At 38.7% G+C, this 26575-nt stretch overlaps 1 protein-coding gene and 1 long non-coding RNA gene across 4 annotated transcripts in view; both read right to left on the bottom strand.

Moving 5' to 3' along the window:
• The window catches only part of LOC310718930, a 1257-nt gene extending 1029 nt beyond the window's left edge, over nucleotides 1-228 (bottom strand). Inside the window, exon 1 of the long non-coding RNA XR_014531313.1 lies at nucleotides 1-228. This exon is cut by the window's left edge and continues 91 nt beyond it. This is a non-coding gene — a long non-coding RNA (uncharacterized lncRNA).
• col7a1l (collagen type VII alpha 1-like) overlaps nucleotides 1-26575 on the bottom strand; it is a 101619-nt gene that overhangs the window by 26173 nt on the left and 48871 nt on the right. For all 3 annotated transcript variants that reach the window (XM_083527919.1, XM_083527921.1, XM_083527920.1), the window contains exons 43-73: nucleotides 22785-22829; nucleotides 20686-20721; nucleotides 19444-19479; nucleotides 19332-19364; nucleotides 14199-14270; nucleotides 14068-14127; nucleotides 13954-13989; nucleotides 13684-13764; nucleotides 13349-13384; nucleotides 13092-13136; nucleotides 12168-12239; nucleotides 11854-11889; nucleotides 11165-11194; nucleotides 10990-11022; nucleotides 10703-10774; nucleotides 10583-10627; nucleotides 6077-6130; nucleotides 5884-5916; nucleotides 5646-5711; nucleotides 4808-4852; nucleotides 4682-4717; nucleotides 4570-4596; nucleotides 4408-4476; nucleotides 3204-3266; nucleotides 3066-3083; nucleotides 2931-2957; nucleotides 2780-2818; nucleotides 2454-2489; nucleotides 2204-2338; nucleotides 790-1062; nucleotides 238-345 (exon numbers count right to left, since the gene is read on the bottom strand). In XM_083527919.1, the coding sequence (XP_083384045.1) occupies nucleotides 238-345; nucleotides 790-1062; nucleotides 2204-2338; nucleotides 2454-2489; nucleotides 2780-2818; nucleotides 2931-2957; nucleotides 3066-3083; nucleotides 3204-3266; nucleotides 4408-4476; nucleotides 4570-4596; nucleotides 4682-4717; nucleotides 4808-4852; nucleotides 5646-5711; nucleotides 5884-5916; nucleotides 6077-6130; nucleotides 10583-10627; nucleotides 10703-10774; nucleotides 10990-11022; nucleotides 11165-11194; nucleotides 11854-11889; nucleotides 12168-12239; nucleotides 13092-13136; nucleotides 13349-13384; nucleotides 13684-13764; nucleotides 13954-13989; nucleotides 14068-14127; nucleotides 14199-14270; nucleotides 19332-19364; nucleotides 19444-19479; nucleotides 20686-20721; nucleotides 22785-22829 (1797 nt within the window). The remainder of the gene's footprint in view (nucleotides 1-237; nucleotides 346-789; nucleotides 1063-2203; nucleotides 2339-2453; nucleotides 2490-2779; nucleotides 2819-2930; nucleotides 2958-3065; nucleotides 3084-3203; nucleotides 3267-4407; nucleotides 4477-4569; nucleotides 4597-4681; nucleotides 4718-4807; nucleotides 4853-5645; nucleotides 5712-5883; nucleotides 5917-6076; nucleotides 6131-10582; nucleotides 10628-10702; nucleotides 10775-10989; nucleotides 11023-11164; nucleotides 11195-11853; nucleotides 11890-12167; nucleotides 12240-13091; nucleotides 13137-13348; nucleotides 13385-13683; nucleotides 13765-13953; nucleotides 13990-14067; nucleotides 14128-14198; nucleotides 14271-19331; nucleotides 19365-19443; nucleotides 19480-20685; nucleotides 20722-22784; nucleotides 22830-26575) is intronic.

Raw genomic sequence — 26575 nt, 5'->3', positions numbered from 1 at the left:
CAGCTGGTGTTGTGCACATTGTCATGCTGGAACAGGTTTCTAGTTTAAATGAATGGAAAATGAAATTCGAACCTTCGATGTGGCTTTGACGTTGTTCAGGGAAGAACCGCATATGGAAATTCAGGTGTCCCAGTGCTTTTGTCCATATAGTGTTTTTGTTGCTTTATACCTTATGTGATGAAAATAATAGCTATTTTTTATAAATGTACTTGTAATACAATGAATAATATTCTGCACCTTTCCTCTCTCTCTGCCCTTCTTCTTTTCACCAGAAGTCTTCTTTTCTGTGTTCTCCCGACTGAGTAGGTCGTCCTCCATACTTACCTCTGATTTTGTTGTACCGACCTGTCAAATACACATACATATAAATAGACAAGGACATAAATAGGCACAAATTTAGTGACAAATTAAAGGAAAACCCAACGTCTAAGTGCATTTAGTAGGACATTGGGCTATAGTGAGCCTCCAGAACTTATTGAGCTTCAGTGTTCCTCAGCATTGATTTTATAAGTCTCTGGAACTGTTGGAGAGCACACTTGGGCTGAGCTCAGTGTTGAAATCCGGGTGAGCATGACCGCCAAAGCATATGATGTACATCCATTCACCATTCAATGAGCCTGTAAATGGGAGGAGTCATCCTGACCTACTGACCACGCCCATCTGGAAAGCAATTATTCATCATAGTATAAAGCAGATCAGCATTTTGCAGACTAATGGAACAAAATATTACCATAAGTCGGTTTTTCCTTTAATTTGTCACACCATGTATGAAACTGGTGACAGGCTTACTGGCTCTGAAGCGTTGTTAATCTGAGTCATGTAAATAGATGGTTCCTCTGTGAAGGGTTCCAGCAGAGCCTCAGCTTCTTCTCCTTCTAATTCAACCCTGCTCTCTGTTCTGCTCAGATTTGCCGTCCCATACGTACTGGCATTCCAAAGAGTTCTGCCATCTTTTGTTTGGTTTAGTAAAACCTGAACTTGGTAAGGTTCGTTCAGATCCACTTCTTCAGGCAGGAGTTCGGGGGTCTGGGTGTCACTCGAGAGTTCGTACTTCACCGAGTTCTACAAGAAAAAGGTCACTTGCATTATTAAATTATAATCATACTGATGTTGATGGTGTAAATCTAACAAAACTATAGTGGTATTCCTAGCTCAGTGTGCAAGCCAAATTCTCTATTCTGATTGGTCAGAAAGCATTCAGTTAAGTTTCTATAGGAGTGCAACTGCAAAACAACAGGCTATTATAAATTCTACCAAAATCTGATATTTTCACATTTTTGTGGTATGGTAAACTCTTTAAAATCATCTAAGACTCATTATAAATGGATTCATATCAAACCTTGGTGCTATTTAACAACAGGAAATGTATAATAATTTTTTCATAAGAAGACGTTTATGGAAGGAGTCCATTAAATTATCATGAGCTCAAAACCTTCAAAAAAAACGCACAAATGAGGTCACGTGTGTTCGAGTTTGGAGTTTCTTCATCATCAAATGTTCTGCTTGATGTTGAACTGATGCTGAACTGTATGTTGGTGATCAGTAGATACACAAAGCGATCAAAACAAGTTCTAAACAGAGCGAGCGCTTGATCCTGATTGGTGGATCGATGCGTGTTTGTGCGCTTACGTTTTTACCCTCATAAATAAAAACGATTACGCAAAAATGATTTCGCAAAATGTAGTCGAGAAAAAAAGTTCAATATTTGATATTGAAATGTAGTTAAAAAAGAAACTAAAGTAAAGAAAGAAAGCTGCTTGCTGAACTATTGCCTGTCTCTCTTTCTTCCAGCGCAAAACCCGTGGGTGTGTTACATATATACTAATGTATAGTTGTATATTTATATATTTATTTATATGCAGTACATTGCTTTTTGCAATTCTGGTTAAATGCTAACTGCATCTGATTGGCCCTGTACCATGCACAATGACAAAGTTGAATTCAACGTCCACCAGTGTTCAATTCCGTCTTATTAAACTTAAGAGAATGAGACAGACTGTTTACAACTGCTATAACAAAAGTGATAAAAGGAACTAACTATAATGAAACCTAAATCTTTTTCCTCAGTAAAAAAAACCGCATTCGTACTGAAAAATTGCTGTGGTGCAAGAGAAATCAAGCGCATGCGGTTCTAAGAGAAAATCACCACACTTTCCTGCTGTTTTGCACTGCACATGATTAAACAATTAAAATGGAGCTTTACGGTGTATTCGGTGATGATGTTAGAGTCCGGGTTTATCCTTTGTTCCTTGGTTCTTTTCTTGGTGCTGATTTCATGCAGTAGTTCCTCCATTCCGTCCTGGAGAAGCCTATCAATTAAGGCCTTCAGCAGAGAAAGCTGATGAAAGATGTTTTATAGTTGAAATGATCAAAAGTAAAAAAAAAAAAAAACCTGACTAATTTTAGCCGTGGTGTTATAAATGTTGCAAGAGATTTTGAGATCAGAACCTCACCTTAATGCCATATGATTCAAATAACGCCTCAATGTCCTGCAAAGTAATTATACAATTTTTATAATAGTTAGATAGATAGATAATTAATAATTATCTAAAGACATTTACAGACATAAACAAACAAATAAATAAATAAATAAATGTAAATTAAAAAATGTAAATTAAAAAATGTAAATTAAAAAATGTAAATTAAAAAATTTTAATTAAAAAATGTAAATTAAAAAATTTAAATTTAAAAAATGTAATTTTCATTTTAATTTAAATTTTATTTAATTTCTAAATAAATAAATAAATAAATAAAAGAGGTAGTTAGGTCTATAGCATACCTTCATTTCAACTCGTCCCCCTGGCAATCCGATTTCCCCCTGAGCAGGTATTGTTTTAATTATTCTTATTACAGAAATCAAAAAAGAAAATTTTTTTTTTTGTTGAAATTAATAATAAAATATATATATATATATATATATATATATATACCTTCTCCCCTGAATCTCCTTTTTCTCCCTATTAACAACAACAAATCCTCCGATTAACAATATATAACTTTTTCTACAACAATTTTTTTTTACATACTGTTCAGCATCTCTCACATTTTCAGAAATCCTATCCTACCTTCATGCCTGGAGAGCCCTGTATACATGTACACAAATGTAGAAAGGAGAAATGATGGAAATTATTATTATTTCTTTGTAGTAATTCTTTATGTATATTTATTTCTATTTCACCGCATATTGTTTGCTTTGCTCTCACCGTCGCTCCAGGAGGACCCATTGGTAGCGTAAACGCCTTTTGAAGATCATCAATTGAAGCACCCTTTTCAAAATACACAAACACAATGTAATGAATAAAGCTGTATAAATAAACCAGATGTGAGCAGATCATAAGCGCAGGTTTGAAATTGTAGCATTATTACACACCGTGCAGTACTCAGAAACAGCAGCTTATATTATGTCAATATGCGCATGAGTTTCTCGTATTCAGAATCGAGTTACACACTGATTAAAGTTGATTTTCTGCCTCCTGTACACATGTGCATAGCTTTTGCCAGTGTTGTTTTTTTTTTTTAGTATTTAAGATTGTTGGGGAAAAAAACTGAATAGGATTGAAATGGAATAGAAAATGCAGACTGATTTTCATTTTAGAACAAAAATATAAATTAATTTTTTGTTTATTGATTTATTTGTCATACTCCAGAACCAAACTACAAAAAAAAACTTTTTCGTATATGCACGGAAAAGAAAATCAGTAGGAAACTGAAACTTTTTTAGGTTCCCTTTGATTTTCTTCTCAATGCATCCACAAAAAAAAATTGGAAAATGACTTGTTTTTTTCCGTAGGTTTGTTTTTTTCATTTTTTCTTTCTACAGTAAAATGAAAATTGAATGACCAGAAGATACACGGACCCAATTGGTGTGTGTATTTTCCTTGCTATCAAAAGTAATGCGACGAAAAAAAACTCGTACAAAGACTCACACAATGTTATATGAATGGAAGTATGGTGAGTTTTAAAATAAATTTCTAAGGAGTCTAGTAGTAATTTTAGTATCATATTAATTAGAAGAAAAATTGGTTTATTTTTACTCCATATCTTCCAGTGTTATTTTACATATGAAAATATGTAATTGCACTTTATCCAAAACATTCTATTAATTTGTAAATTAATTTTGTGTAAAAAAAAAAAAAAGCCATTAAATACAAAGTTGAAGTCATTTTGCATTATTAGCCACATTACGAAGCTTGTATTTTGCTATTTCGATTGGTTAAATGAGTAACATCACTGTTTTGTTGTGTCTCCTGTAAATAAATTGTTATACAATTAACAAACAGTGATATTTGAGCCATGTGTGTATACTGATGCATGCTATTTTAACTCCTCAGTCTGAATATTATCCATGATGAATAAATGATACATATGATACTACTAATAAATAATAAATAAATAAATAAATAATACCTCAGGCACTACAACAGAAGGACCGGGTGAACCTGGAGGACCAACATCTCCCTTTGTCCCATCTTTACCCTGAGAACACACACAGGTTCCCAAACCAAATCTGAACACAATTAAATAACTTTATATAATTTAATACAGATTACTGGATTATTTAATTCTTACATCAACACCAGGTTCTCCTTTCTCTCCCTGTAACCATAAAAAGTCACAGCTTTAAATATTCAAAATTTCTAATATAACTAATAATAATAGAATCACACTTTTTATTACAAACCTTTTTCCCATCACTGCCCCGGAGTCCCGGTTGTCCCTAAAGAAAGAAACGATGATAAGATGTAAACGCAATCAGAATTCTAAATATTGAGTATACTGTATATATTTAGACGTTAAAAACTCCTACATCTTTTCCTGCTAGTCCACGCTTGCCATCCACACCAGGTTTACCCTACACACAAAGACATCAATACAAAAAACAGCATTTCTGGGAAACCAATATTAGCAGTCATATGGTAAGAAAATAAAATGGAAAGTGTCCCTTTTTCTTTTTTTAGGTAATATACATTGCATAATGTCTTATAACTGCACGTTGGACGAATAGCTCCTAATATAAATGTAATCTCATATCATCGTATTGCGTCTCATCCTATCCTGTGCCATTTATTCTTATATTTTGTCTTGTCTTGTCTCATCTCGTCTTGTCCAGTCCTGTCCAGTCCTGTCTTGTCTCATCCGATTTTATCTCAATCCAATCCTCTCATTTCCTCTCATAAATTGTTTTATGCCATTCTCTATTATCCCATCCCATCGTTTCCCTTCCTGGCCTTTCCCATTTTATCCCATCTCATCCCATGCCATCCTATCTTTTTCTGTCCTTTCTTGTCCTGTCCTGTCTGGTCTTGTCTTATCCGATCTCATGTTATCCTATCCTATCCTTCTCCATTAATCCCGTCTTGTTTTGTCCTGCCCCCCGTCCTATCTAATCCCATCCCTGCTTTGTTCATTCCATCTTGTTTTGCTCTATCCCAACCCAATCTCATCCCATCCCATCCTGTCCTGATGTTTCCCTTCCCATCTTGTTGTCCCACCCCATCTCATCCTTTCCTGTCCCTTGTCTTGTGTTGTCCAATTCTATATAATCCCCATCTTGTCTTTGTTTCTGTGATGCTGTAGAATCAAATGGCATAAAAAATACATAATACTGAGAAATAGTCCACTGCTTATTAACAGTATTTACTCACAGGAACACCAGGTAAGCCTGGCATGCCAGAAACTCCAACACGCCCAGGTTCTCCTTTCTCTCCTCTCTATTCACACACACACACACACACACACACACACACACACACACACACACACACACACACACACACACACACACACACACACACACACAATCTCTTCAACATCCATCTCATCACGAGCTCACTACAATGAAGAATTTAAGCTATAAATTATGCTACCATCAGTATTACTCACAGTTCCAGGGTCACCTTTCTTCCCAGCTTCGCCCTTAAAAAATATTATTTGAAACGTGTTCAGGATTGTAACAACTGTGTTAATTTTGTGGCTTATACATGGGCTTAACAGTAAAAAAAAAAAAAAAAAAGACGTAAAAAGAATGGAAAGAAAGAATCCATGCAGCTATTAGATCAAAAAGACTTATTCTAACCTTTGGACCATGTGCTTCTTTAAAACCACCCAGTCCATCTCTGTCAGATACACCCTATATAGGAAACATTTAAGCAAACAAACAAATGATCTGTGGACATCTGAAGACTGAATGATATCAGAATGAGAAAAAGTTTTATTGCCAGGTACAGAAAAAGGTTCAGCAAACAGCATTTTACAGTACGAGGAATTTCTAACATTTAAACTGCCTCAGACTACTGTTTCAACTGCCTTAGACTAACATTTCAACTACCTCAGACTACTTTTTCAACTGCCTCAGACTATTTTTTCAACTACCTCAGACTACTGTTTCAACTGCCTTAGACTAACATTTCAATTACCTCAGACTACTGTTTCAACTGCCTCAGACTACTGTTTCAACTACCTCAGACTACTGTTTCAACTGCCTCAGACTACTGTTTCAACTGCCTCAGACTACTGTTTCAACTGCCTCAGACTACTGTTTCAACTACCTCAGACTACTGTTTCAACTACCTCAGACTACTGTTTCAACTACCTCAGACTACTATTTCAACTACCTCAGACAAACATTTCAACTGCCTTAGACTAACATTTCAACTGCCTTAGACTAACATTTCAACTGCCTTAGACTACTTTTTTAACTGCCTTAGACTACTGTTTCAACTACCTCAGACTACTGTTTCAACTGCCTTAGACGAACATTTCAACTACCTCAGACTACTGTTTCAACTGCCTCAGACTACTGTTTCAACTGCCTCAGACTACTGTTTCAACTGCCTCAGACTACTGTTTCAACTGCCTCAGACTACTGTTTCAACTGCCTCAGACTACCGTTTCAACTACCTCAGACTACTGTTTCAACTGCCTTAGACTAACATTTCAACTACCTCAGACTACTTTTTCAACTCCCTCAAACAACTTTTATAGCTGCTTTAAACTACTTTTTTAGCTGCTTCAGACTCTACTGTCTGAAACTACTGTTTCAACTGTCTGCTTTTTCAAATGTATGAGAATACGGTTTTAACTGCCTCAAACGTCTATTTCAACTGCATTAGTGAACTGTTTTAACTGCATTAGTGAACTGTTTCAACTGCCTCAGACTACTGTTTCAACTACCTCAGACTACTGTTTCAACTGCCTTAGACGAACATTTCAACTACCTCAGACTACTTTTTCAACTGCCTTAGACTAACATTTCAACCACCTCAGACTACTGTTTCAACTGCCTCAGACTACTGTTTCAACTGCCTCAGACTACTGTTTCAACCGCCTCAGACTACTGTTTCAACTGCCTTAGACTAACATTTCAACTGCCTCAGACTACTGTTTCAACTGCCTTAGACTAACATTTCAACTATCTCAGACTACTGTTTCAACTGCCTCAGACTACTGTTTCAACTCCCTCAGACTACTGTTTCAACTGCCTCAGACTACTGTTTCAACTGCCTTAGACTAACGTTTCAACTGCCTCAGACTACTGTTTCAACTGCCTCAGACTACTGTTTCAACTGCTTTAGACTACTGTTTCAACTACCTCAGACTACTGTTTCAACTACCTCAGACTACTGTTTCAACTACCTCAGACTACTGTTTCAACTGCCTCAGACTACTGTTTCAACTGCCTCAGACTACTGTTTCAACTACCTCAGACTACTGTTTCAACTACCTCAGACTACTGTTTCAACTGCCTCAGACTACTGTTTCAACTGCCTCAGACTACTGTTTTAACTGCCTCAAACTACTTTTTCAACTACCTCAGACTACTGTTTCAACTGCCTTAGACGAACATTTCAATTACCTCAGACTACTTTTTCAACTGCCTCAGACTACTGTTTCAACTACCTCAGACTACTATTTCAACTACCTTAGACTACTGTTTCAACTGCCTTAGACTAACATTTCAACTGCCTTAGACTAACATTTCAACTACCTCAGACTACTGTTTCAACTGCCTCAGACTACTGTTTCAACTGCCTCAGACTACTGTTTCAACTACCTCAGACTACTGTTTCAACTGCCTCAGACTACTGTTTCAACTGCCTCAGACTACTGTTTCAACTGCCTCAGACTACTGTTTCAACTGCCTCAGACTACTGTTTCAACTGCCTCAGACTACTGTTTCAACTACCTCAGACTACTGTTTCAACTACCTCAGACTACTGTTTCAACTACCTTAGACTAACATTTCAACTGCCTTAGACTACTTTTTCAACTACCTCAGACTACTGTTTCAACTGCCTCAGACTACTGTTTCAACTGCCTCAGACTACTGTTTTAACTGCCTCAGACTACTGTTTCAACTACCTCAAACTACTTTTTCAACTACCTCAGACTACTGTTTCTACTGCCTTAGACGAACATTTCAATTACCTCAGACTACTTTTTCAACTGCCTCAGACTACTGTTTCAACTACCTCAGACTACTATTTCAACTACCTCAGACTACTGTTTCAACTGCCTTAGACTAACATTTCAACTGCCTTAGACTACTTTTTCAACTACCTCAGACTACTGTTTCAACTGCCTCAGACTACTGTTTCAACTACCTCAGACTACTGTTTCAACTACCTCAGACTACTGTTTCAACTCCCTCAGACTACTGTTTTAACTGCCTCAGACTACTGTTTCAACTACCTCAAACTACTTTTTCAACTACCTCAGACTACTGTTTCAACTGCCTTAGACGAACATTTCAACTGCCTCAGACTACTTTTTCAACTACCTCAGACTACTGTTTCAACTGCCTTAGACTAACATTTCAACTGCCTTAGACTAACATTTCAACTGCCTTAGACTACTTTTTCAACTACCTCAGACTACTGTTTCAACTGCCTCAGACTACTGTTTCAACTACCTCAGACTACTGTTTCAACTACCTCAGACTACTGTTTCAACTACCTCAGACTACTGTTTCAACTACCTCAGACTACTGTTTCAACTCCCTCAGACTACTGTTTTAACTGCCTCAGACTACTGTTTCAACTACCTCAAACTACTTTTTCAACTACCTCAGACTACTGTTTCAACTGCCTTAGACGAACATTTCAACTGCCTCAGACTACTGTTTCAACTACCTCAGACTACTATTTCAACTGCCTTAGACTAACATTTCAACTGCCTTAGACTAACATTTCAACTGCCTTAGACTATTTTTTCAACTGCCTCAGACTACTGTTTCAACTACCTCAGACTACTGTTTCAACTACCTCAGACTACTGTTTCAACTGCCTTAGACTAACATTTCAACTACCTCAGACTACTGTTTCAACTGCCTCAGACTACTGTTTCAACTGCCTCAGACTACTGTTTCAACTACCTCAGACTACTGTTTCAACTACCTCAGACTACTATTTCAACTGCCTTAGACTACTTTTTCAACTGCCTCAGACTACTGTTTCAACTACCTCAGACTACTGTTTTAACTGCCTTAGACTAACATTTCATCTACCTCAGACTACTTTTTTAACTCCCTCAAACTACTTTTATAGCTGCTTTAAACTACTTTTTTTAGCTGCTTCAGACTCTACTGTCTGAAACTACTGTTTCAACTGTCTGCTTTTTCAAATGTATGAGAATACGGTTTTAACTGCCTCAAACGTCTATTTCAACTGCATTAGTGAACTGTTTTATCTGCATTAGTGAACTGTTTCAACTGCCTTAGACTAACATTTAAACTGCCTCAGACTACTGTTTCAACTACCTCAGACTACTTTTTCAACTGCCTCAGACTACTGTTTTAACTACCTCAGACTACTGTTTCAACTGCCTCAGACTACTGTTTCAACTACCTCAGACTACTGTTTCAACTACCTCAGACTACTTTTTCAACTACCTCAGACTACTGTTTCAACTACCTCAGACTACTGTTTCAACTGCCTTAGACTAACATTTCAACTACCTCAAACTACTTTTTCAACTACCTCAGACTACTGTTTCAACTGCCTTAGACGAACATTTCAACTACCTCAGACTACTGTTTCAACTGCCTTAGACTACTTTTTCAACTGCCTCAGACGACTGTTTTAACTACCTCAGACTACTGTTTCAACTGCCTTAGACTAACATTTCAACTACCTCAGACTACTGTTTCAACTACCTCAGACTACTATTTCAACTACCTTAGACTAACATTTCAACTACCTCAGACTACTGTTTCAACTGCCTTAGACTAACATTTCAACTGCCTTAGACTAACATTTCAACTACCTCAGACTAACATTTCAACTACCTCAGACTACTGTTTCAACTGCCTTAGACTAACATTTCAACTACCTCAGACTACTTTTTTAACTGCCTCAGACTACTGTTTCAACTACCTCAGACTAACATTTCAACTACCTCAGACTACTGTTTCAACTACCTCAGACTACTATTTCAACTGCCTCAGACTACTGTTTCAACTACCTCAGGCTACTATTTCAACTACCTTAGAGTACCTTTTCAACTGCCTCAGACTACCTTTTCAACTGCCTCAGATAAAAAATTCAACTAATTATTTACATGAATGCAAATTAAATTGACTCACTGCAAAGTCCAAAAATCCTGAAGGTCCAGATTTTCCTGGCAGACCCTGGAGAAACAGGGTGAATTTAGAGAATAAGTGAGCTATTATTGATCATTACATTCTCTGTGTTTCTGTTCTTACTGGTGGCCCTGGTGGTCCTGAATCTCCTTGCAGACCTGGAAGCCCACGCTCGCCTGGGTCACCTGGCTCACCCTAAAAACACACAAAAATCTGATAAAATACACTTAATGATGTAAGAAACAGACGCTGTGTAACAACTGTCCCATGCAAAAAAAATAATTTCATTGTAAAACATATATGTGATAAACGGCTACTTCTTCAATTTATTCTCAACCTAAAAAATGAAGCAGAACAAATAGGATTGATGTATAAAATCCTAAAATAATTGTGCATGAAGTTCCCTTTACCTTGATGGTCTTGATGTTGTCCGACATGGAAAACTAAGAGGGAAAAAACATTCGATAAAGTTCCAAATATTTGAAAATGTACAGTCAAATTGAGCAACATGTAGCAATAGACAGCATGAACAGGAAACGTTTCTGATTGTATAATAAACTGATGGTTTGAAATTTGAAACCTCACATGATAATTTCCAGGTGGACCAGGTTTCCCCTAAAGAAGAAAAAAGCAAAAGAAGCGTTATAATAAAAAATGAGCACATAGAAACTGCTGTTAAAGACGTCTACAATCGCAACTATTAGAATTTAGTAATCAAAATATGTGTGCATATACAGTACATACTGAGAAATATGTCTATCACCACTTGCTCTCTGTATGCAATTCAATCAATATTAGAGATTTAGAGAATAATCGTACTTGAGGAATTCTTTAAGCTGATTGGTCAAATGTCAAGAGTTGAAGGCCACATTTTTGGTCCTTTTATTTTTTGGGCATTTATTTTTCATAGGCCAGGTTTTTAAACTAGGATGTTTTAGATCATCATCATCATCATCATCAAAAATAAATTACCCTGAATTAAATCCAACTTTTGCGAGATAATCAGAAAAAAATGTACTAGATTTTATGTGGATTGCTAAAGGGAGGGGGTTGTGTGTGGAGATGTAGTAGCTCAGTGTTTAAGATGTTGAATTTCTTATTAAAAGGTCATTAGTTCAAATCCCAGCACCACCAAGCTGCAAGGACCTGAACCCACAATATAAATCGTCATAATGTAAAAGTGGTGTGCTTTGTTCTGCTTTAACATATCTAAAACAACAGAGTAGCATCAAACCCTTGAGGAAGCTAAAAAAAAAAAAACATTCAGAACATACTTGTTCTCCTTTCTCTCCTTTTGGACCTTCAGGTCCCTGTGAATGACAAACACAAGATATTTCAAATACATTTTATTTGCAAATCCACGTCACACACAATCCATTCTAAAAGTAAATAAAGTAAGATGCTGAAATCGCATTATTATAAGGAAACAGTAAAAAGAATCAGTATCATTACTGAACCCTTCAAACTTCACAGATCAGGTCCACGAGCCAAACACACAGTCCTGACTCTATTATAATATAGTGATATATTATAATATTTGTATTAAAATATTCTAATCATTTATGAATAATAAGATGCAAATGCCTACCAGAATCCCACTTTTCCCAGAGTCCCCTTTCTCACCAGGGCTTCCCGGTTGTCCAGGGAAACCAAGAGGGCCCTGTAAACAAAATTGAATTGAACAGATGCAGTAGTGGGAAAAAAAGTATGTAACTTTAGAGCGCATCCCAAAGTTTTTTATTCCTCTTATACCCCTTTGCCAATGCTAGGAATCTTTCGTTCATTTGAACAAACACGTCATACTTTTTATCTGTTTATGACTACATGGTATGAATAGTGCTATGTTTGTTTTCTGTATTTGGTTCTTGTTATGTTTAGGTTTTATATCATGTTTATATCAGGTTCCAAGGCAGGTTTCCTGTATTGTTTTTAATTTTTTCTTTTACATTTTTAAGCTATCAACTATTTTTTCTGTGTTTATGTTGTTTTGATTAGTGCGGTTTGTTGATTTCTGCGTGTGACTTGACCCATGGCTTCGATAATGAATTTTGTCTTTGTCTTAATAAGCATTACTTAATCCAGAGATCCTTCTGCGTTAATCTGCTTCGTTTCATCAGCGCACAATGCAAAAACCAGGTATTTCCTATTATCACTTACATTATAGCAGCTATAAATAGTCAGTCCATCACCTACCTTATTATACATGACATGCATTGAATTCATAAGGTCATCAAATTTTTTTTTACAATAGCCATCTCAGTATTTTATTACTGGTACAGTATGTTATTATGGTTACAGTTAGTTATAAGGCAACCTTCAATATAGAGAGCTGACTACATTGACTGTACAGTACAATGAATTGAACTCACACCTTCCACCAATTGGAATCGATTATTCGAGCAGATTGATTAGTTCTGGCATTCTTACGTTTTATCGCACTTGTAAGATTGATGAAAGACTTTATGTTACAAAACAGCGAAGGACCGCGTTTGATTAAGAGACGTAATGTTACCCTGATTCCTTTCTCTCCTGTCTGCCCTGGAGAACCAGGCTCTCCCTGTGGAAAAATAACCCCGTCATGAGTCAGCTATAAGAATGAGTCAGGGACATCGACGTTAAATCAATCTGCATGAGAATATATATATATATATATATATATATATATATATATATATATATATATATATATATATATATATATATATATATGCGCATCAGTGTGTGCATTTTTTTATTTTTGTTCCTGTATACTATAAATATTCCTCTCACCGGAAGTCCAAGGTTTCCTTTTGAGCCGGGCAAACCCTGAAATCATTTGTAATAGTTTTTAATTACAACAATTTCATTTCTAATACATTTCACTTTTGTCAATCTAAAATTTACATGCTTTTAAAAAGATTCTAATCCTGGAGCGAGACATGCTGCTTTTTATAAATTGCATTAGGCAAGTTCAGAGAAAATTAAAAATCCTGTTAAAACTTTAAATACACACACACACACACACACACACACACACACACACACACACACACACACACACACACACACACACACACACACACACACACACACACACACACACACACACCTCTTGGTTTACTTACATCTTTACCTCTTAGTCCAGGAGGTCCTGGGTTTCCTGAGAATCCCATGTTACCCTTTTCCCCTTTAATGCCGTCATTGCCCTAAAAAAAATGTGTAAAACATGACTTAATAAATAAGAGACTATCTATAATGTACTTCTCTCAGTATCCTGTCTTGGATAAAACTATTTAAAAAAAACTTGTATCAAATTTATATTAAAAAAACAAAAAAAAGCTGGGAAAAAAAAGGTTTTGTATCCCTAAAAAAACAGGTAGTACATATTTGTTTACCTTTGGCCCAGGTTTTCCTGATAATCCAACATTACCCTGTGTAGAAACACACAACGTTATTTTTATACCAATTTAGTCTATGATTTAACCTATTTTGCTGATTTAGGCACTCACCCTTTCACCGCTCTCACCCTTGGGACCTGTCTGTCCAGGAATCCCGAAGCCAGGACTGCCCTTTAAAGATCACAGAAACAATAAGTCAATACACTAAAACAATCAGCCGTGTAACACAAGCACGAATTTACCTTTTCACCCTTGTCTCCTTGGACACCTTTAATTCCCTGAAGCCCAGGAGGTCCAATTGCACCGACATCCCCCTGTAAGGCAGAAACAAATCTTACAACTACTGTGTGTTGTAGGCAATATGATATGATTTAAAAAATGATGACATCAAAATATTTTTTAATACATTTCTATGATACAGTATTACACTATATGGACAAAAGTTTGTGGACAGTTGACTATAAGAATTGTACTTTTTGAGCATCCCACATTTGGTCCAGGCCGTTTAGCTACCGGATTTACTTGTCCGGACGGATACGAGAGCTTTGTATATACAAGTAAATAAAAAAATCAACTTGTACATTGAATACTTTTTTAAATCATTTCTTAAATTTTAGGTTTCTCTGCATTTTGTACTATTTGAAATGATGCATTTCCGGAAGGTTCTCTGCACACAGAGCTGTCTGAATTCGGTCTCTCCGAATAGCTCTCTATATATAACAGTTTATATAGTAAACAAATAAACAAGTAAGAGAGTGAGAGCAATTTATGTCACAGCTGCAAACATGACACATACAGTGAGAGAGAGAGAGAGAGAGAGAGAGAGAGAGAGAGAGAGAGAGAGAGAGAGAGAGATAGACACAGAGAGAGAGACAGAGAGAGAGAGAGAGAGAGAGAGAGAGAGAGAGAGAGAGAGAGAAAGAGAGAGAGAGAGAGAGAGAGAGACATAGAGAGAGAGAGAGAGAGAGAGAGAGAGAGAGATAGACACAGAGAGAGAGACAGAGAGAGAGAGAGAGAGAGAGAGAGAGAAAGAGAGAGAGAGAGAGAGAGAGAGAGAGAGACATAGAGAGAGAGAGAGAGAGAGAGAGAGAAAGAGAGAGACATAGAGAGAGACATAGAGAGAGAGAGAGAGAGAGAGAAAGAGAGAGAGAGTGAGAGATATGCTTTTATAACAGAATGACTTTGCTTTTCTTTTTTATTCTTTAACAGCACATTTAAAGGTAAAGACTAAGATATAACTATATTAATGAGTTAAAAAATAAAAAAACAGTATATGTTCTGTACAAATGCATATTACATAAACAGCAGTGGGCAGACGTCCTTTAATCCAGAGTTACCTATAATTAATGATTTATACACTAAGCAGTTGAGGAACCCAGCCATTAGGGGGGCACAAGCCAGTGTACTCTTAGTGCCGGTCCCAAGCCCGGGTAAATGGGGAGGGTTGCGTTAGGAAGGGCATCCAGCGTAAAACATGTGCCAAATCAAATATGCGGATCACAAATGAGAATTTCATACCGGATCGGTCGAGGCCCGGGTTAACAACGACCGCCACAGGTATCGTTAGCCGACAGGGTACCGGTGGAAATTGGGCTACTGTTGACCGAAGGAGGAGAAGGAGAGGAGGAAGACGTCTACAGAGACGGCAGGAAAAGGAGCAGTGTAGGAGAGTAGAGGTTCGGGTTGGTACTTTAAATGTTGGTACTATGACGGGTAAAGGGAGAGAGGTAGCTGATATGATGGAGAGGAGAAAGGTAGATATGCTGTGTGTTCAGGAGACCAAGTGGAAAGGGAGTAAGGCCAGGAACATTGGAGGTGGGTTTAAACTGTTTTATCATGGTGTGGATGGAAAGAGAAATGGTGTAGGGGTGATTCTGAAGGAAGAGTACAGTAAGAGTGTAGTGGAGGTGAAGAGAGTTTCTGATAGGGTGATGATCGTGAAGGTGGAGGTTGAAGGGATGATGATAAATGTCATCAGTGCCTATGCTCCACAAGTTGGCTGTGAGATGGAGGAGAAGGAAAGATTCTGGAGTGAATTAGATGAAGTGGTAGATGGTGTACCTAGAAAAGAACGATTGGTGATTGGGGCAGACTTTAATGGGCATGTAGGTGAAGGGAACAGAGGTGATGAGGAGGTGATGGGTAGGTATGGTTTTAAGGAAAGGAATGTGGAAGGGCAGATGGTGGTAGATTTTGCTAAAAGGATGGAAATGGCAGTGGTGAACACGTATTTTAAGAAGAAGGAGGAAAGTAAGGATTGAAAGAAGAATAAGATGGTGGAAATTGAAGGAGGAAGAGTGTAGTGTGAGTTGGACACTAAGGAAGGAGAAAAGGATTTATACCGATTGGACAGGCAGAGGAACCGAGCTGGGAAGGATGTACTGCAAGTTAGAGCAATAAAGGATGGAGAGGGAAATGTGTTGACTAGTGAGGAGAGTGTGTTGAGAAGGTGGAGGGAGTATTTTGAGCAGCAGATGAATGAGGAAAATCAGAGAGAGAGAAGGTTGGATGATGTGGAGTTGGTGAAGCAGGATGTAGATAGGATTAGTAAGGAGGAAGTGAGAGCAGCGATTAAGAGGATGAAGAATGGAAAGTCGGTTGGACCAGATGACATACCGGTAGAAGCGTGGAAATGTTTAGGAGAGATGGCAGTGGAGTTTTTAACCAGATTGTTTAACAGGATTCTGGAAGGGGAGAGGATGCCTGAGGAATGGAGAAGGAGTGTGCTGGTACCGATCTTTAAGCATAAGGGAGATGTGCAGACCTGCAGTAACTACAGGGGAATAAAGTTGATCAGTCACACCATGAAGTTATGGGAAAGAGTAGTGGAAGCCAGGCTGAGAGAAGAGGTGACCATCTGTGAGCAACAGTATGGTTTCATGCCGAGGAAGAGCACCACAGACGCATTATTTGCTTTGAGGATGTTGATGGAGAAGTATAGAGAAGGACAGAAGGAATTGCATTGTGTATTTGTGGATTTAGAGAAAGCGTACGACAGAGTGCCAAGAGAGGAGTTGTGGTATTGTATGAGGAAGTCAGGTGTGTCAGAGAAGTATGTGAGGGTGGTGCAGGACATGTATGAGGACAGTGTGATGGCAGTGAAGTGTGCAGTAGGTACAACAGACTGGTTCAGGGTGAAGGTTGGACTGCATCAAGGATCGGCCCTGAGCCCTTTCCTTTTTGCAGTGGTGATGGACAGGTTGACGGACGAGGTCAGACAGGAGTCTTCCTGGACTATGATGTTTGCGGATGATATTGTGATTTGTGGTGAGAGTAGTGAGCAGGTTGAGAAGAGCCTGGAGAGGTGGAGATATGCGCTGGGGAGAAGGGGAATGAAGGTCAGTAGGAGTAAGACAGAGTACATGTGTGTGAATGAGAGGGAGGGCAGTGGAGTGATGCGGTTGCAGGGAAAAGAGATGGAGAAGGTCGTGGATTTCAGGTACCTGGGGTCAACAGTGCACAGTAATGGAAAGTGTGTTAGGGAAGTAAAGAAAAGAGTGCAGGCAGGGTGGAGTGGGTGGAGAAGAGTGACAGGAGTGATTTGTGATAGTAGGGTATCTGCAAGAATGAAAGGGAAAGTTTATAGGACTGTGGTGAGACCTGCGATGTTGTATAGATTAGAGACAGTGGCATTGAGTAAAAGACTGGAGGCGGAGCTGGAGGTAGCAGAGCTGAAGATGTTGAGGTTTTCGTTGGGAGTGACTAGGATGGACAAGATTAGAAATTAGTTTATTAGAGGGACAGCGCATGTAGGATGTTTTGGTGACACGGTGAGGGAGACGAGATTGGGATGGTTTGGACATGTGCAGCGGAGGGACATGAATTATATTGGTAGAAGAATGCTGAGGATGGAGCCACCAGGTAGGAGGAAAAGAGGAAGGGCAAGGAGGAGGTTCAAGGATGTGGTGAGGGAAGACATGCAGGTAGTTGGTGTGAAAGAGGCAGATGTAAAGGACAGGGTGGTATGGAGACGGATGATCCGCTGTGGCGACCCCTAATGGGAGCAGCCGAAAGAAGAAGAAGAAGAAGACACTAAGCAGTTGAGGGCCTTGCTCAAGGGCCCAGCAATGGTAGCTTAGTGGTGCTCAGATTTAACTCATGACTTTCTGATTAAATTTTAAACATCTTATCCACTTAATTTGGTGGCCAAGAAGTGCAAAACATATCAACAAATCAACAAATTAGAAAAATAAAACTAACCCAAAAACATACAAACAAATCAGGAAACAAAACAAATGAAAAACAAAACAAATGAACAAATCCAAAAACAAAATAACAAATCAGAACGCTCGAAGACAATTCAGAAAATGTAGGTATCATCTGTCTGTATCTTATAACTTTGTTTCTTGTACGTGTGTGAAGTTCTATATTTACCTTAAACCAATTTTTTTCAATAGTGCAATTTGAAATATTATTGCATTTTTACATACAATTTCTCCTGCAACAGTCTGTTGTACTTCCTGCATATCTTGAATGACAGATGTCTCGTCCAATGAGGGGTAAGGAATCCATTCGCAAACTTTACCTACAGTTACCTACTCCAGTTTGTCTGAATTGTGGTTGTGTTTTCAAATTTGTTCATTTGTTTTCTGAATTATTTATTTGTTTTGCACTTCTCAGACCACCGTAACTAATCGCTAACGCTACCATGTCATATGATGCCATTAAAAAATAAATAAATAAATTGCAGAAAATGTATTATTGATCATGTGTAGAATGCAATAATCTAATCTAATGCAGATTTATTGCTTCTCTCAATGACCTGAATTTTGTGGTGAAACACACGTGTGTTTGTGAATGTAAGTAGTGCAGCACAGGCACCAGGAGCATGAATCAACATTGTTATATTACTGGTATAGCGCTCTTACTCATCGCATCATTACTGGCAGTGTTGCTACATTACTGTCAGGCTCCTTCATGCTCGACACGTCAAGTCAAACTTTTAATGAACACCACAAATCACACAGCGAACTGCGACCTCCCTCTAAACCCTGCCTGGAGTGTAATTGCTGCTTCCTCTCCTTTTTTTATTTTATTTTTTTTTTTGAGTGTCACGTTCATAGACAAGTAGACCTCCGGGAGACGTTTAGTTTCACGCGAATACTCTCTTTGCTAATTAACGGTATATGAATCATCACAGAGACGGCAAAAACGCTCGCTTTTATCAGTGTAGATAAAGGCGTCCCACAGGGGGGGAAAAAAAAGATGCACAATTGGATTAAGATCAAGCAAACGCGAGCGTGTGGGAGCCTCCTACGGATGGCCTACCTTTGGCTTCAGAAGCTTTTCCATCATCTGCTGAGGAGTTCTCAGTGAAATGTGTTCGACATTGTTTATAATTATATAAATAACAATATGAAGGATATCTTTCTTACCCTTACGCCTTTCTTCCCAGGAGGTCCGAATATCTGCGTAAAGAAACAAGACTGAGTTTCTGCATATGTCAAAAATCTGTGTTCAATCAGTGAATGAAGTTGAATGTTTTACGCCTTTAGCCGGGTCTCCTGGGGCTCCTCGCTGTCCCTGTAAAACACAAAGGACTCTCAGTATTTGAAATACACACATACAAGATATATGCAGAGTAGGAGGAGTTGTGTTGACATTCAAATGTTAAATTCTACAGATAAAACAGAAAACGTCTAGCTAACATTAGCCTGCCGTGTCGATTTTACTTCTTAGAATCAGAGGTGGACAAACAGGGTTAGTATTAAGCTAATAAAAGATCTAGTGCACCAGCCAGAACGAGGTCTCAGCACGACTCAGGGTCGTATATATTTTCTTTGACGATAAAGTTGCACACCTGACAGCCTCCTTTTCAAGTGTCGAACAATTGCGTGTAAGTTGTCAATCGCTGACAGACAGTTTGAGTCCCTGATAATAGTAAAAGTGAATGCGATCATCCATGATGCTGCGATGACGCTGCCTCTAAAACATGCTACTACATCGAATACATAGAAAAAGTAAGTAAACAATGTTTTTTATTTCAAGGTCGTGAGAAAATTATTATATAGAAAAAATATTATAATGCATGGCCTCTTAGGACTTTAATTATAGAGGAATAATACAGACTAAAAAAACTGAATCAGGCAAATATATGTTTATATCTTTCTATTGTTGAACAGTAAAACATTACCAGCCAATTTTTTAACAATTATTGGTTAAAAGAAATTGGTTAATGTGGTTTCACAAACACATGAGTAGTTTTGCCGGTGTTAGGATTCAGATTTTTTTTTTTATGTTTCAGAAACACTGATTTTTTTTTTCTGTACTCATATGCAAATGTATGCATATCACCTGTAGCATGCAAAGTGCTACTAACACAGCTAATTTGCATTTAGCGACGCCCACACAAATACATGGAGAATAATACACACACATCTATCTATCTATCTATCTATCTATCTATCTATCTATCTATCTATCTATCTATCTATCTATCTATCTATCTATCTATCTATCTATCTATCTATCTATCTATCTATCTATCTATCTATCTATCTATCTATCTATCTATCTAATAATAATTATAATATTTAAATGAGTGCTATGATTTAGGTTTAAATGTAAGTTTACAGTTTAAATCTATGCACAGTGGCACATCCTTTCAAATAGTATTATACTAAAGAATGATTTCACATAAATTAATTTCTATCCACTTTGATAAATAAGGCAAAACAAATAAAAAAAAAATCACAGACAGAAAAAAGTTGAACAAAATCTGACTTTCACCTCTTCACCCTTTGGTCCAACAGCTCCAGGTAGACCCTAGTGTAAGAAGAAAAAAAGGACATGATCTTTTTTAATAATTAGTATTCATCATCCACAAATGGCTTTAGGTGCTTTTAAGCTAGAACGTGATGAACTTTTTTGATTGTGTAATTATTCATTACATTCATGACACGACACCCAACCAATCCAGTCCTATGTGTAGTAAAAGGCATTACCTTTCATATAGGTTTTTACAAAAAAAAACTGACTCAAAGTTGATTTGGAGCAGGTGATTTCCATCAGCAGAGTTATATTGAATAGGTTAATAATTGATAACGACAATCAAGGATAGGTAAACACCTTGCATGTGATTGGTGGAAAGCCTTATCTTAAAATGTGAATAGTTTCAATTCAATTTATTCATATTGGGGGCAGATTCTGTGATGTTTAAATACTGGGTTAAAGCTGTTTTTGACCAGTGAGAGAGAGAGAGAGAGAGAGAGAGAGCGAGAAAGAGAGCGAGAGCGAGAGAGAGCGAGAAAGAGAGACAGGGGTATAAAAGCAAACTCTTTCTCCTCACTAATCATCTTCTTTAATTTCCCCAGGGTGCCCCAACCCATTCTCTCCTAATAGCATGCTGTATAACTGAAATAGCATCCAAGGAGCAGACCAACTGTAGAGATGATTGCAGAGGAAACAAAAGGAAAAAAAGACATTATTTGTTGTCACAGATGTGTCCTAAACCACCAGCGCAGTTTTATCACTGGGACGAGGGAGAGATTTGTGAATAAATAAATGATTTATTTATAGTTGTGGCAGAATATTTGTAGAATTTTCAGGTTTCACGTATGTCTTAGTGATCTGAGACACCGGTCTATAAAGCAGCATGTCTCAGACGCCCTAAGTGTTTAATGTGTATATAAACAGTGTTTAATACGGTTATTAAGTCTGAGCTTTATAGCAGGCCTTGCTTAAGGGCCCAAATGTGTCAGACTTAAACTAAATGGTCAGACTTAAACTAAGACGTATGTCTTAGTTGTCTTAGTGATCTGAGACACCGGTCTATAAAGCAGCATGTCTCAGACGCCCTAAGTGTTTAATGTGTATATAAACAGTGTTTAATACGGTTATTAAGTCTGAGCTTTATAGCAGGCCACTCAAGAACTTCTACCCAGCTCAATGGTTAAGGTGCTGGGATACTGATCTAAAGGTCAGGGGATCAGGCCCAGGCATTGCTAAGCTGCCACATTTGGGCCCTTGAGCAAGGCCCTTAACCCCTCTGTGCTCCAGGGACGGTGTAATGTGGCTGACCCTGTGCTCTGACCCCAGCTTCCAAACAAGCTGGTATATGCAAGATGGGCAGAGCTTCACCGTTCTGAGAAAGACCATGTCTAAAAATTGTGAAACAATTTCAGACTAATGCTCCTTAACATAAAATTGCAAAACAGTTGAATATCTCATCATTTACTGCACATAATATCATCAAAAGTCTCAAAGAATCTGGAGAAATCTCTGTGGACAAGAAGGAAAAATCAATATTGGATTAGTGCCTATGGAATGGGCGGCTTGCACATCTGGAAAGGCTCCATCAATGCTAAATGGTATATACAGGTTTGTGAAGTATTAAGTTATATCTGTTTTATCCAGTGTAATTTTCTTTTTATTTGTTAAATCCAACAAAATTTTTTGCTCCTTAAAAAAAATAATAAAAAAATCTCAATTCATTCTTGATTTGCATAACATTTGCATAACTATACAACACAACACTGAGCAGCTTTTCCCATTTTTACATTTATGGTAGACATGAACATAAGACTTCAGTGAGACAAAGAGTGCATGTTTGTAGTGGGACTCCTTTAAGTGAGACCCAACCTGGGGTCCGGTTTTACACAGTTTACACAGACAATTAAAGTTATATTTCAGCGCGAATAGGAGCATGGCTGCATAGCGCCAGAGGCTTCAGGCTGGACTGACCATAGCATGAGACAGTTTGTTAATGCACTTTTTCTATTTTCTTTTTCCTCTTTTCCTCTTTCCACTATTTGACCAGTGAATATGTGTATCAGTGAAAATTCTCCCAGCAGAGTAGGGGATGGATAATACATAAGACATTCACTTACTGATAATCCCTGAGGTCCCAATGGTCCTAGTTCTCCACGATCACCCTGTGACAGAACATGAGTTGAAGTTAAAAAGCAGTCGATTTACAAAATAAATACACTTTTAGATTCTCACTGAAGGTCAACGGCAGAAACCTCTAGATCTGTTCTTTAGTATTCAATATCAATATCTTGAATATCAACTATTTAACACTGTTTATTTATTATACACTATATGGACAAAAGCATTAGGCCACCTGACGTTTCTTCTTCTTCTTCTTTCGGCTGCTCCCATTAGGGGTCGCCACAGCTGATCATCCGTCTCCATACCACCCTGTCCTCTACATCTGCCTCTTTCACACCAACTACCTGCATGTCTTCCCTCACCACATCCATAAACCTCCTCCTTGGCCTTCCTCTTTTCCTCCTACCTGGTGTCTCCATCCTCAGCATTCTTCTACCAATATAATTCATGTCCCTCCGCTGCACATGTCCAAACCATCTCAATCTCGTCTCCCTCACCGTGTCACCAAAACATCCTACATGCGCTGTCCCTCTAATAAACTAATTTCTAATCTTGTCCATCCTAGTCACTCCCAACGAAAACCTCAACATCTTCAGCTCTGCTACCTCCAGCTCCGCCTCCAGTCTTTTACTCAATGCCACTGTCTCTAATCTATACAACATCGCAGGTCTCACCACAGTCCTATAAACTTTCCCTTTCATTCTTGCATATACCCTACTATCACAAATTACTCCTGTCACTCCTCTCCACCCACTCCACCCTGCCTGCATCTCTTTTCCCTGCAACCGCATCACTCCACTGCCCTCCCTCTCATTCACACACATGTACTCTGTCTTACTCCTACTGACCTTCATTCCCCTTCTCCCCAGCGCATATCTCCACCTCTCCAGGCTCTTCTCAACCTGCTCACTACTCTCACCACAAATCACAATATCATCCGCAAACATCATAGTCCAGGAAGACTCCTGTCTGACCTCGTCCGTCAACCTGTCCATCACCACTGCAAAAAGGAAAGGGCTCAGGGCCGATCCTTGATGCAGTCTAACCTTCACCCTGAACCAGTCTGTTGTACCTACTGCACACTTCACTGCCATCACACTGTCCTCATACATGTCCTGCACCACCCTCACATACTTCTCTGACACACCTGACTTCCTCATACAATACCACAACTCCTCTCTTGGCACTCTGTCGTACGCTTTCTCTAAATCCACAAATACACAATGCAGCTCCTTCTGTCCTTCTCTATACTTCTCCATCAACATCCTCAAAGCAAATAATGCGTCTGTGGTGCTCTTCCTCGGCATGAAACCATACTGTTGCTCACAGATGGTCACCTCTTGTCTCAGCCTGGCTTCCACTACTCTTTCCCATAACTTCATGGTGTGACTGATCAACTTAATTTCCCTGTAGTTACTGCAGGTCTGCACATCTCCCTTATGCTTAAAGATCGATACCAGCACACTTCTCCATTCGTCAGGCATCTTCTCACCTTCCAAAATCCTGTTAAACAATCTGGGTAAAAACTCCACTGCCATCTCTCCTAAACATTTCCACGCTTCTACCGGTATGTCATCTGGTCCAACCGACTTTCCATTCTTCATCCTCTAAATCGCTGCTCTCACTTCCTCCTTACTAATCCTATCTACATCCTGCTTCACCAACTCCACATCATCCAACCTTCTCTCTCTCTGATTTTCCTCATTCATCAGCTGCTCAAAATACTCCCTCCACCTTCTCAACACACTCTCCTCACTAGTCAACACATTTCCCTCTCCATCCTTTATTGCTCTAACTTGCAGTACATCCTTCCCAGCTCGGTTCCTCTGCCTGTCCAATCGGTATAAATCCTTTTCTCCTTCCTTAGTGTCCAACCTCTCATACAGCTCCTCATATGCCTTTTTCTTGGCTTTCGCCACATCCCTTTTTACCTGCTGCCGCATCTCCTTGTACTCCTGCCTACTTTTCTCATCACTCTGTCTATCCCACTTCTGTTTTGCCAACCTCTTTCTCTTTATGCTCTCCTGCACTTCCTCATTCCACCACCATGTCTCCTTGTCTTGCTTTCTATTTCCAGATGTCACACCAAGTACTTTTCTAGCTGCCTCCCTCATCACTCCTGCAGTAGTTCCCCAATCATCCAGCACCTCTTCACCACCACCGAGCCCCTGTCTGACCTCTTCCCTGAACCTCACACTACACTCTTCCTCCTTCAGTTTCCACCATTTTATTCTTCTTTCAGTCCTCACTCTCATCCTCTTCTTCTTCAACTCCAAAACCATCCTATAGACCACCATCCGATGCTATCTAGCTACACTGTCCCCTGCCAACACCTTACAGTCTCCAATCTCCTTCAGGTTGCATCTCCTGCATAGCACATAGTCCACCTGTGTGCACCTTCCTCCACTCTTATACATCCCCCTATGATCCTCCTTCTTCTTAAAATACGTGTTCACCACTGCCATTTCCATCCTTTTAGCAAAATCTACCACCATCTGCCCTTCCACATTCCTCTCCTTTAAACCATACCTACCCATCACCTCCTCATCACCTCTGTTCCCTTCACCTACATCTCCATTAAAGTCTGCCCCAATCACCAATCTCTCTTTTCTAGGTACACCTTCTACCACTTCATCTAATTCACTCCAGAATTTTTCCTTCTCCTCCATCTCACAGCCAACTTGTGGAGCATAGGCACTGATGACATTTATCATCATCCCTTCAACTTCCACCTTCATGATCATCACCCTATCAGAAACTCTCTTCACCTCCACTACACTCTTACTGTACTCTTCCTTCAGAATCCCCCCTACACCATTTCTCTTTCCATCCACACCATGATAAAACAGTTTAAACCCACCTCCAATGTTCCTGGCCTTACTCCCTTTCCACTTGGTCTCCTGAACACACAGCATATCTACCTTTCTCCTCTCCATCATATCAGCTACCCCTCTCCCTTTACCAGTCATAGTACCAACATTTAAAGTACCAACCCGAACCTCTACTCTCCTACACTTCTCCTTTTCCTGCCGTCTCTGTAGACGTCTTCCTCCTCTCCTTCTCCTCCTTCGGTCAACAGTAGCCCAATTTCCACTGGTACCCTGTCGGCTAACGATACCTGTGGCGGTCGTTGTTAACCCGGGCCTCGACCGATCCGGTATGAAATTCTCATTTGTGATCCGCATATTTGATTTGGCACATGTTTTACGCTGGATGCCCTTCCTAACGCAACCCTCCCCATTTACCCGGGCTTGGGACCGGCACTAAGAGTGCACTGGCTTGTGCATCCATAATGGCTGGGTTAGGCCACCTGATGTTTCAAATTGACAATTATATAGAACGTATTTGAGTACAGTAGTTTTACCTTCACTTGAACTAGGAGACCCAAACCTCTCCCAGCATGACAATGCCCTTGTGCACAAATCTTCCCAAAAGAGTGGAGATTATTATAACAGCAAAAGGGCACTCAATGTGGAATGGGATGTTTAAACAGCACATACCGATCTTATTACCGGGTGTCCAAACTTTTGTCCATACAGTGTAGTTAAGTCAGTGTCACTACATACATAATACTTTATTGCCCAATATAATCTTATTGGCAAAACTTAATCCTGATTTGTAACTTCTGAATTAACCTACAGGTTTATAATAAGCAGAAAAACTTTACGATACAACTGTAAAATAAGTAAAAAAAAAAAAAAAAAAAAGGTTATTATTATTATTTTTTATTATTATTATTATATTATTATTATTACTATCTATCTATCTATCTATCTATCTATCTATC

This window comes from Silurus aristotelis, assembly GCF_946808225.1.
Source record: "Silurus aristotelis genome assembly, chromosome: 24".
In the NCBI taxonomy this organism is placed as follows: domain Eukaryota; kingdom Metazoa; phylum Chordata; class Actinopteri; order Siluriformes; family Siluridae; genus Silurus; species Silurus aristotelis.
Note: the sequence above shows the minus strand (reverse complement) of the source record. Positions and strands in the feature narration are given on the sequence as shown.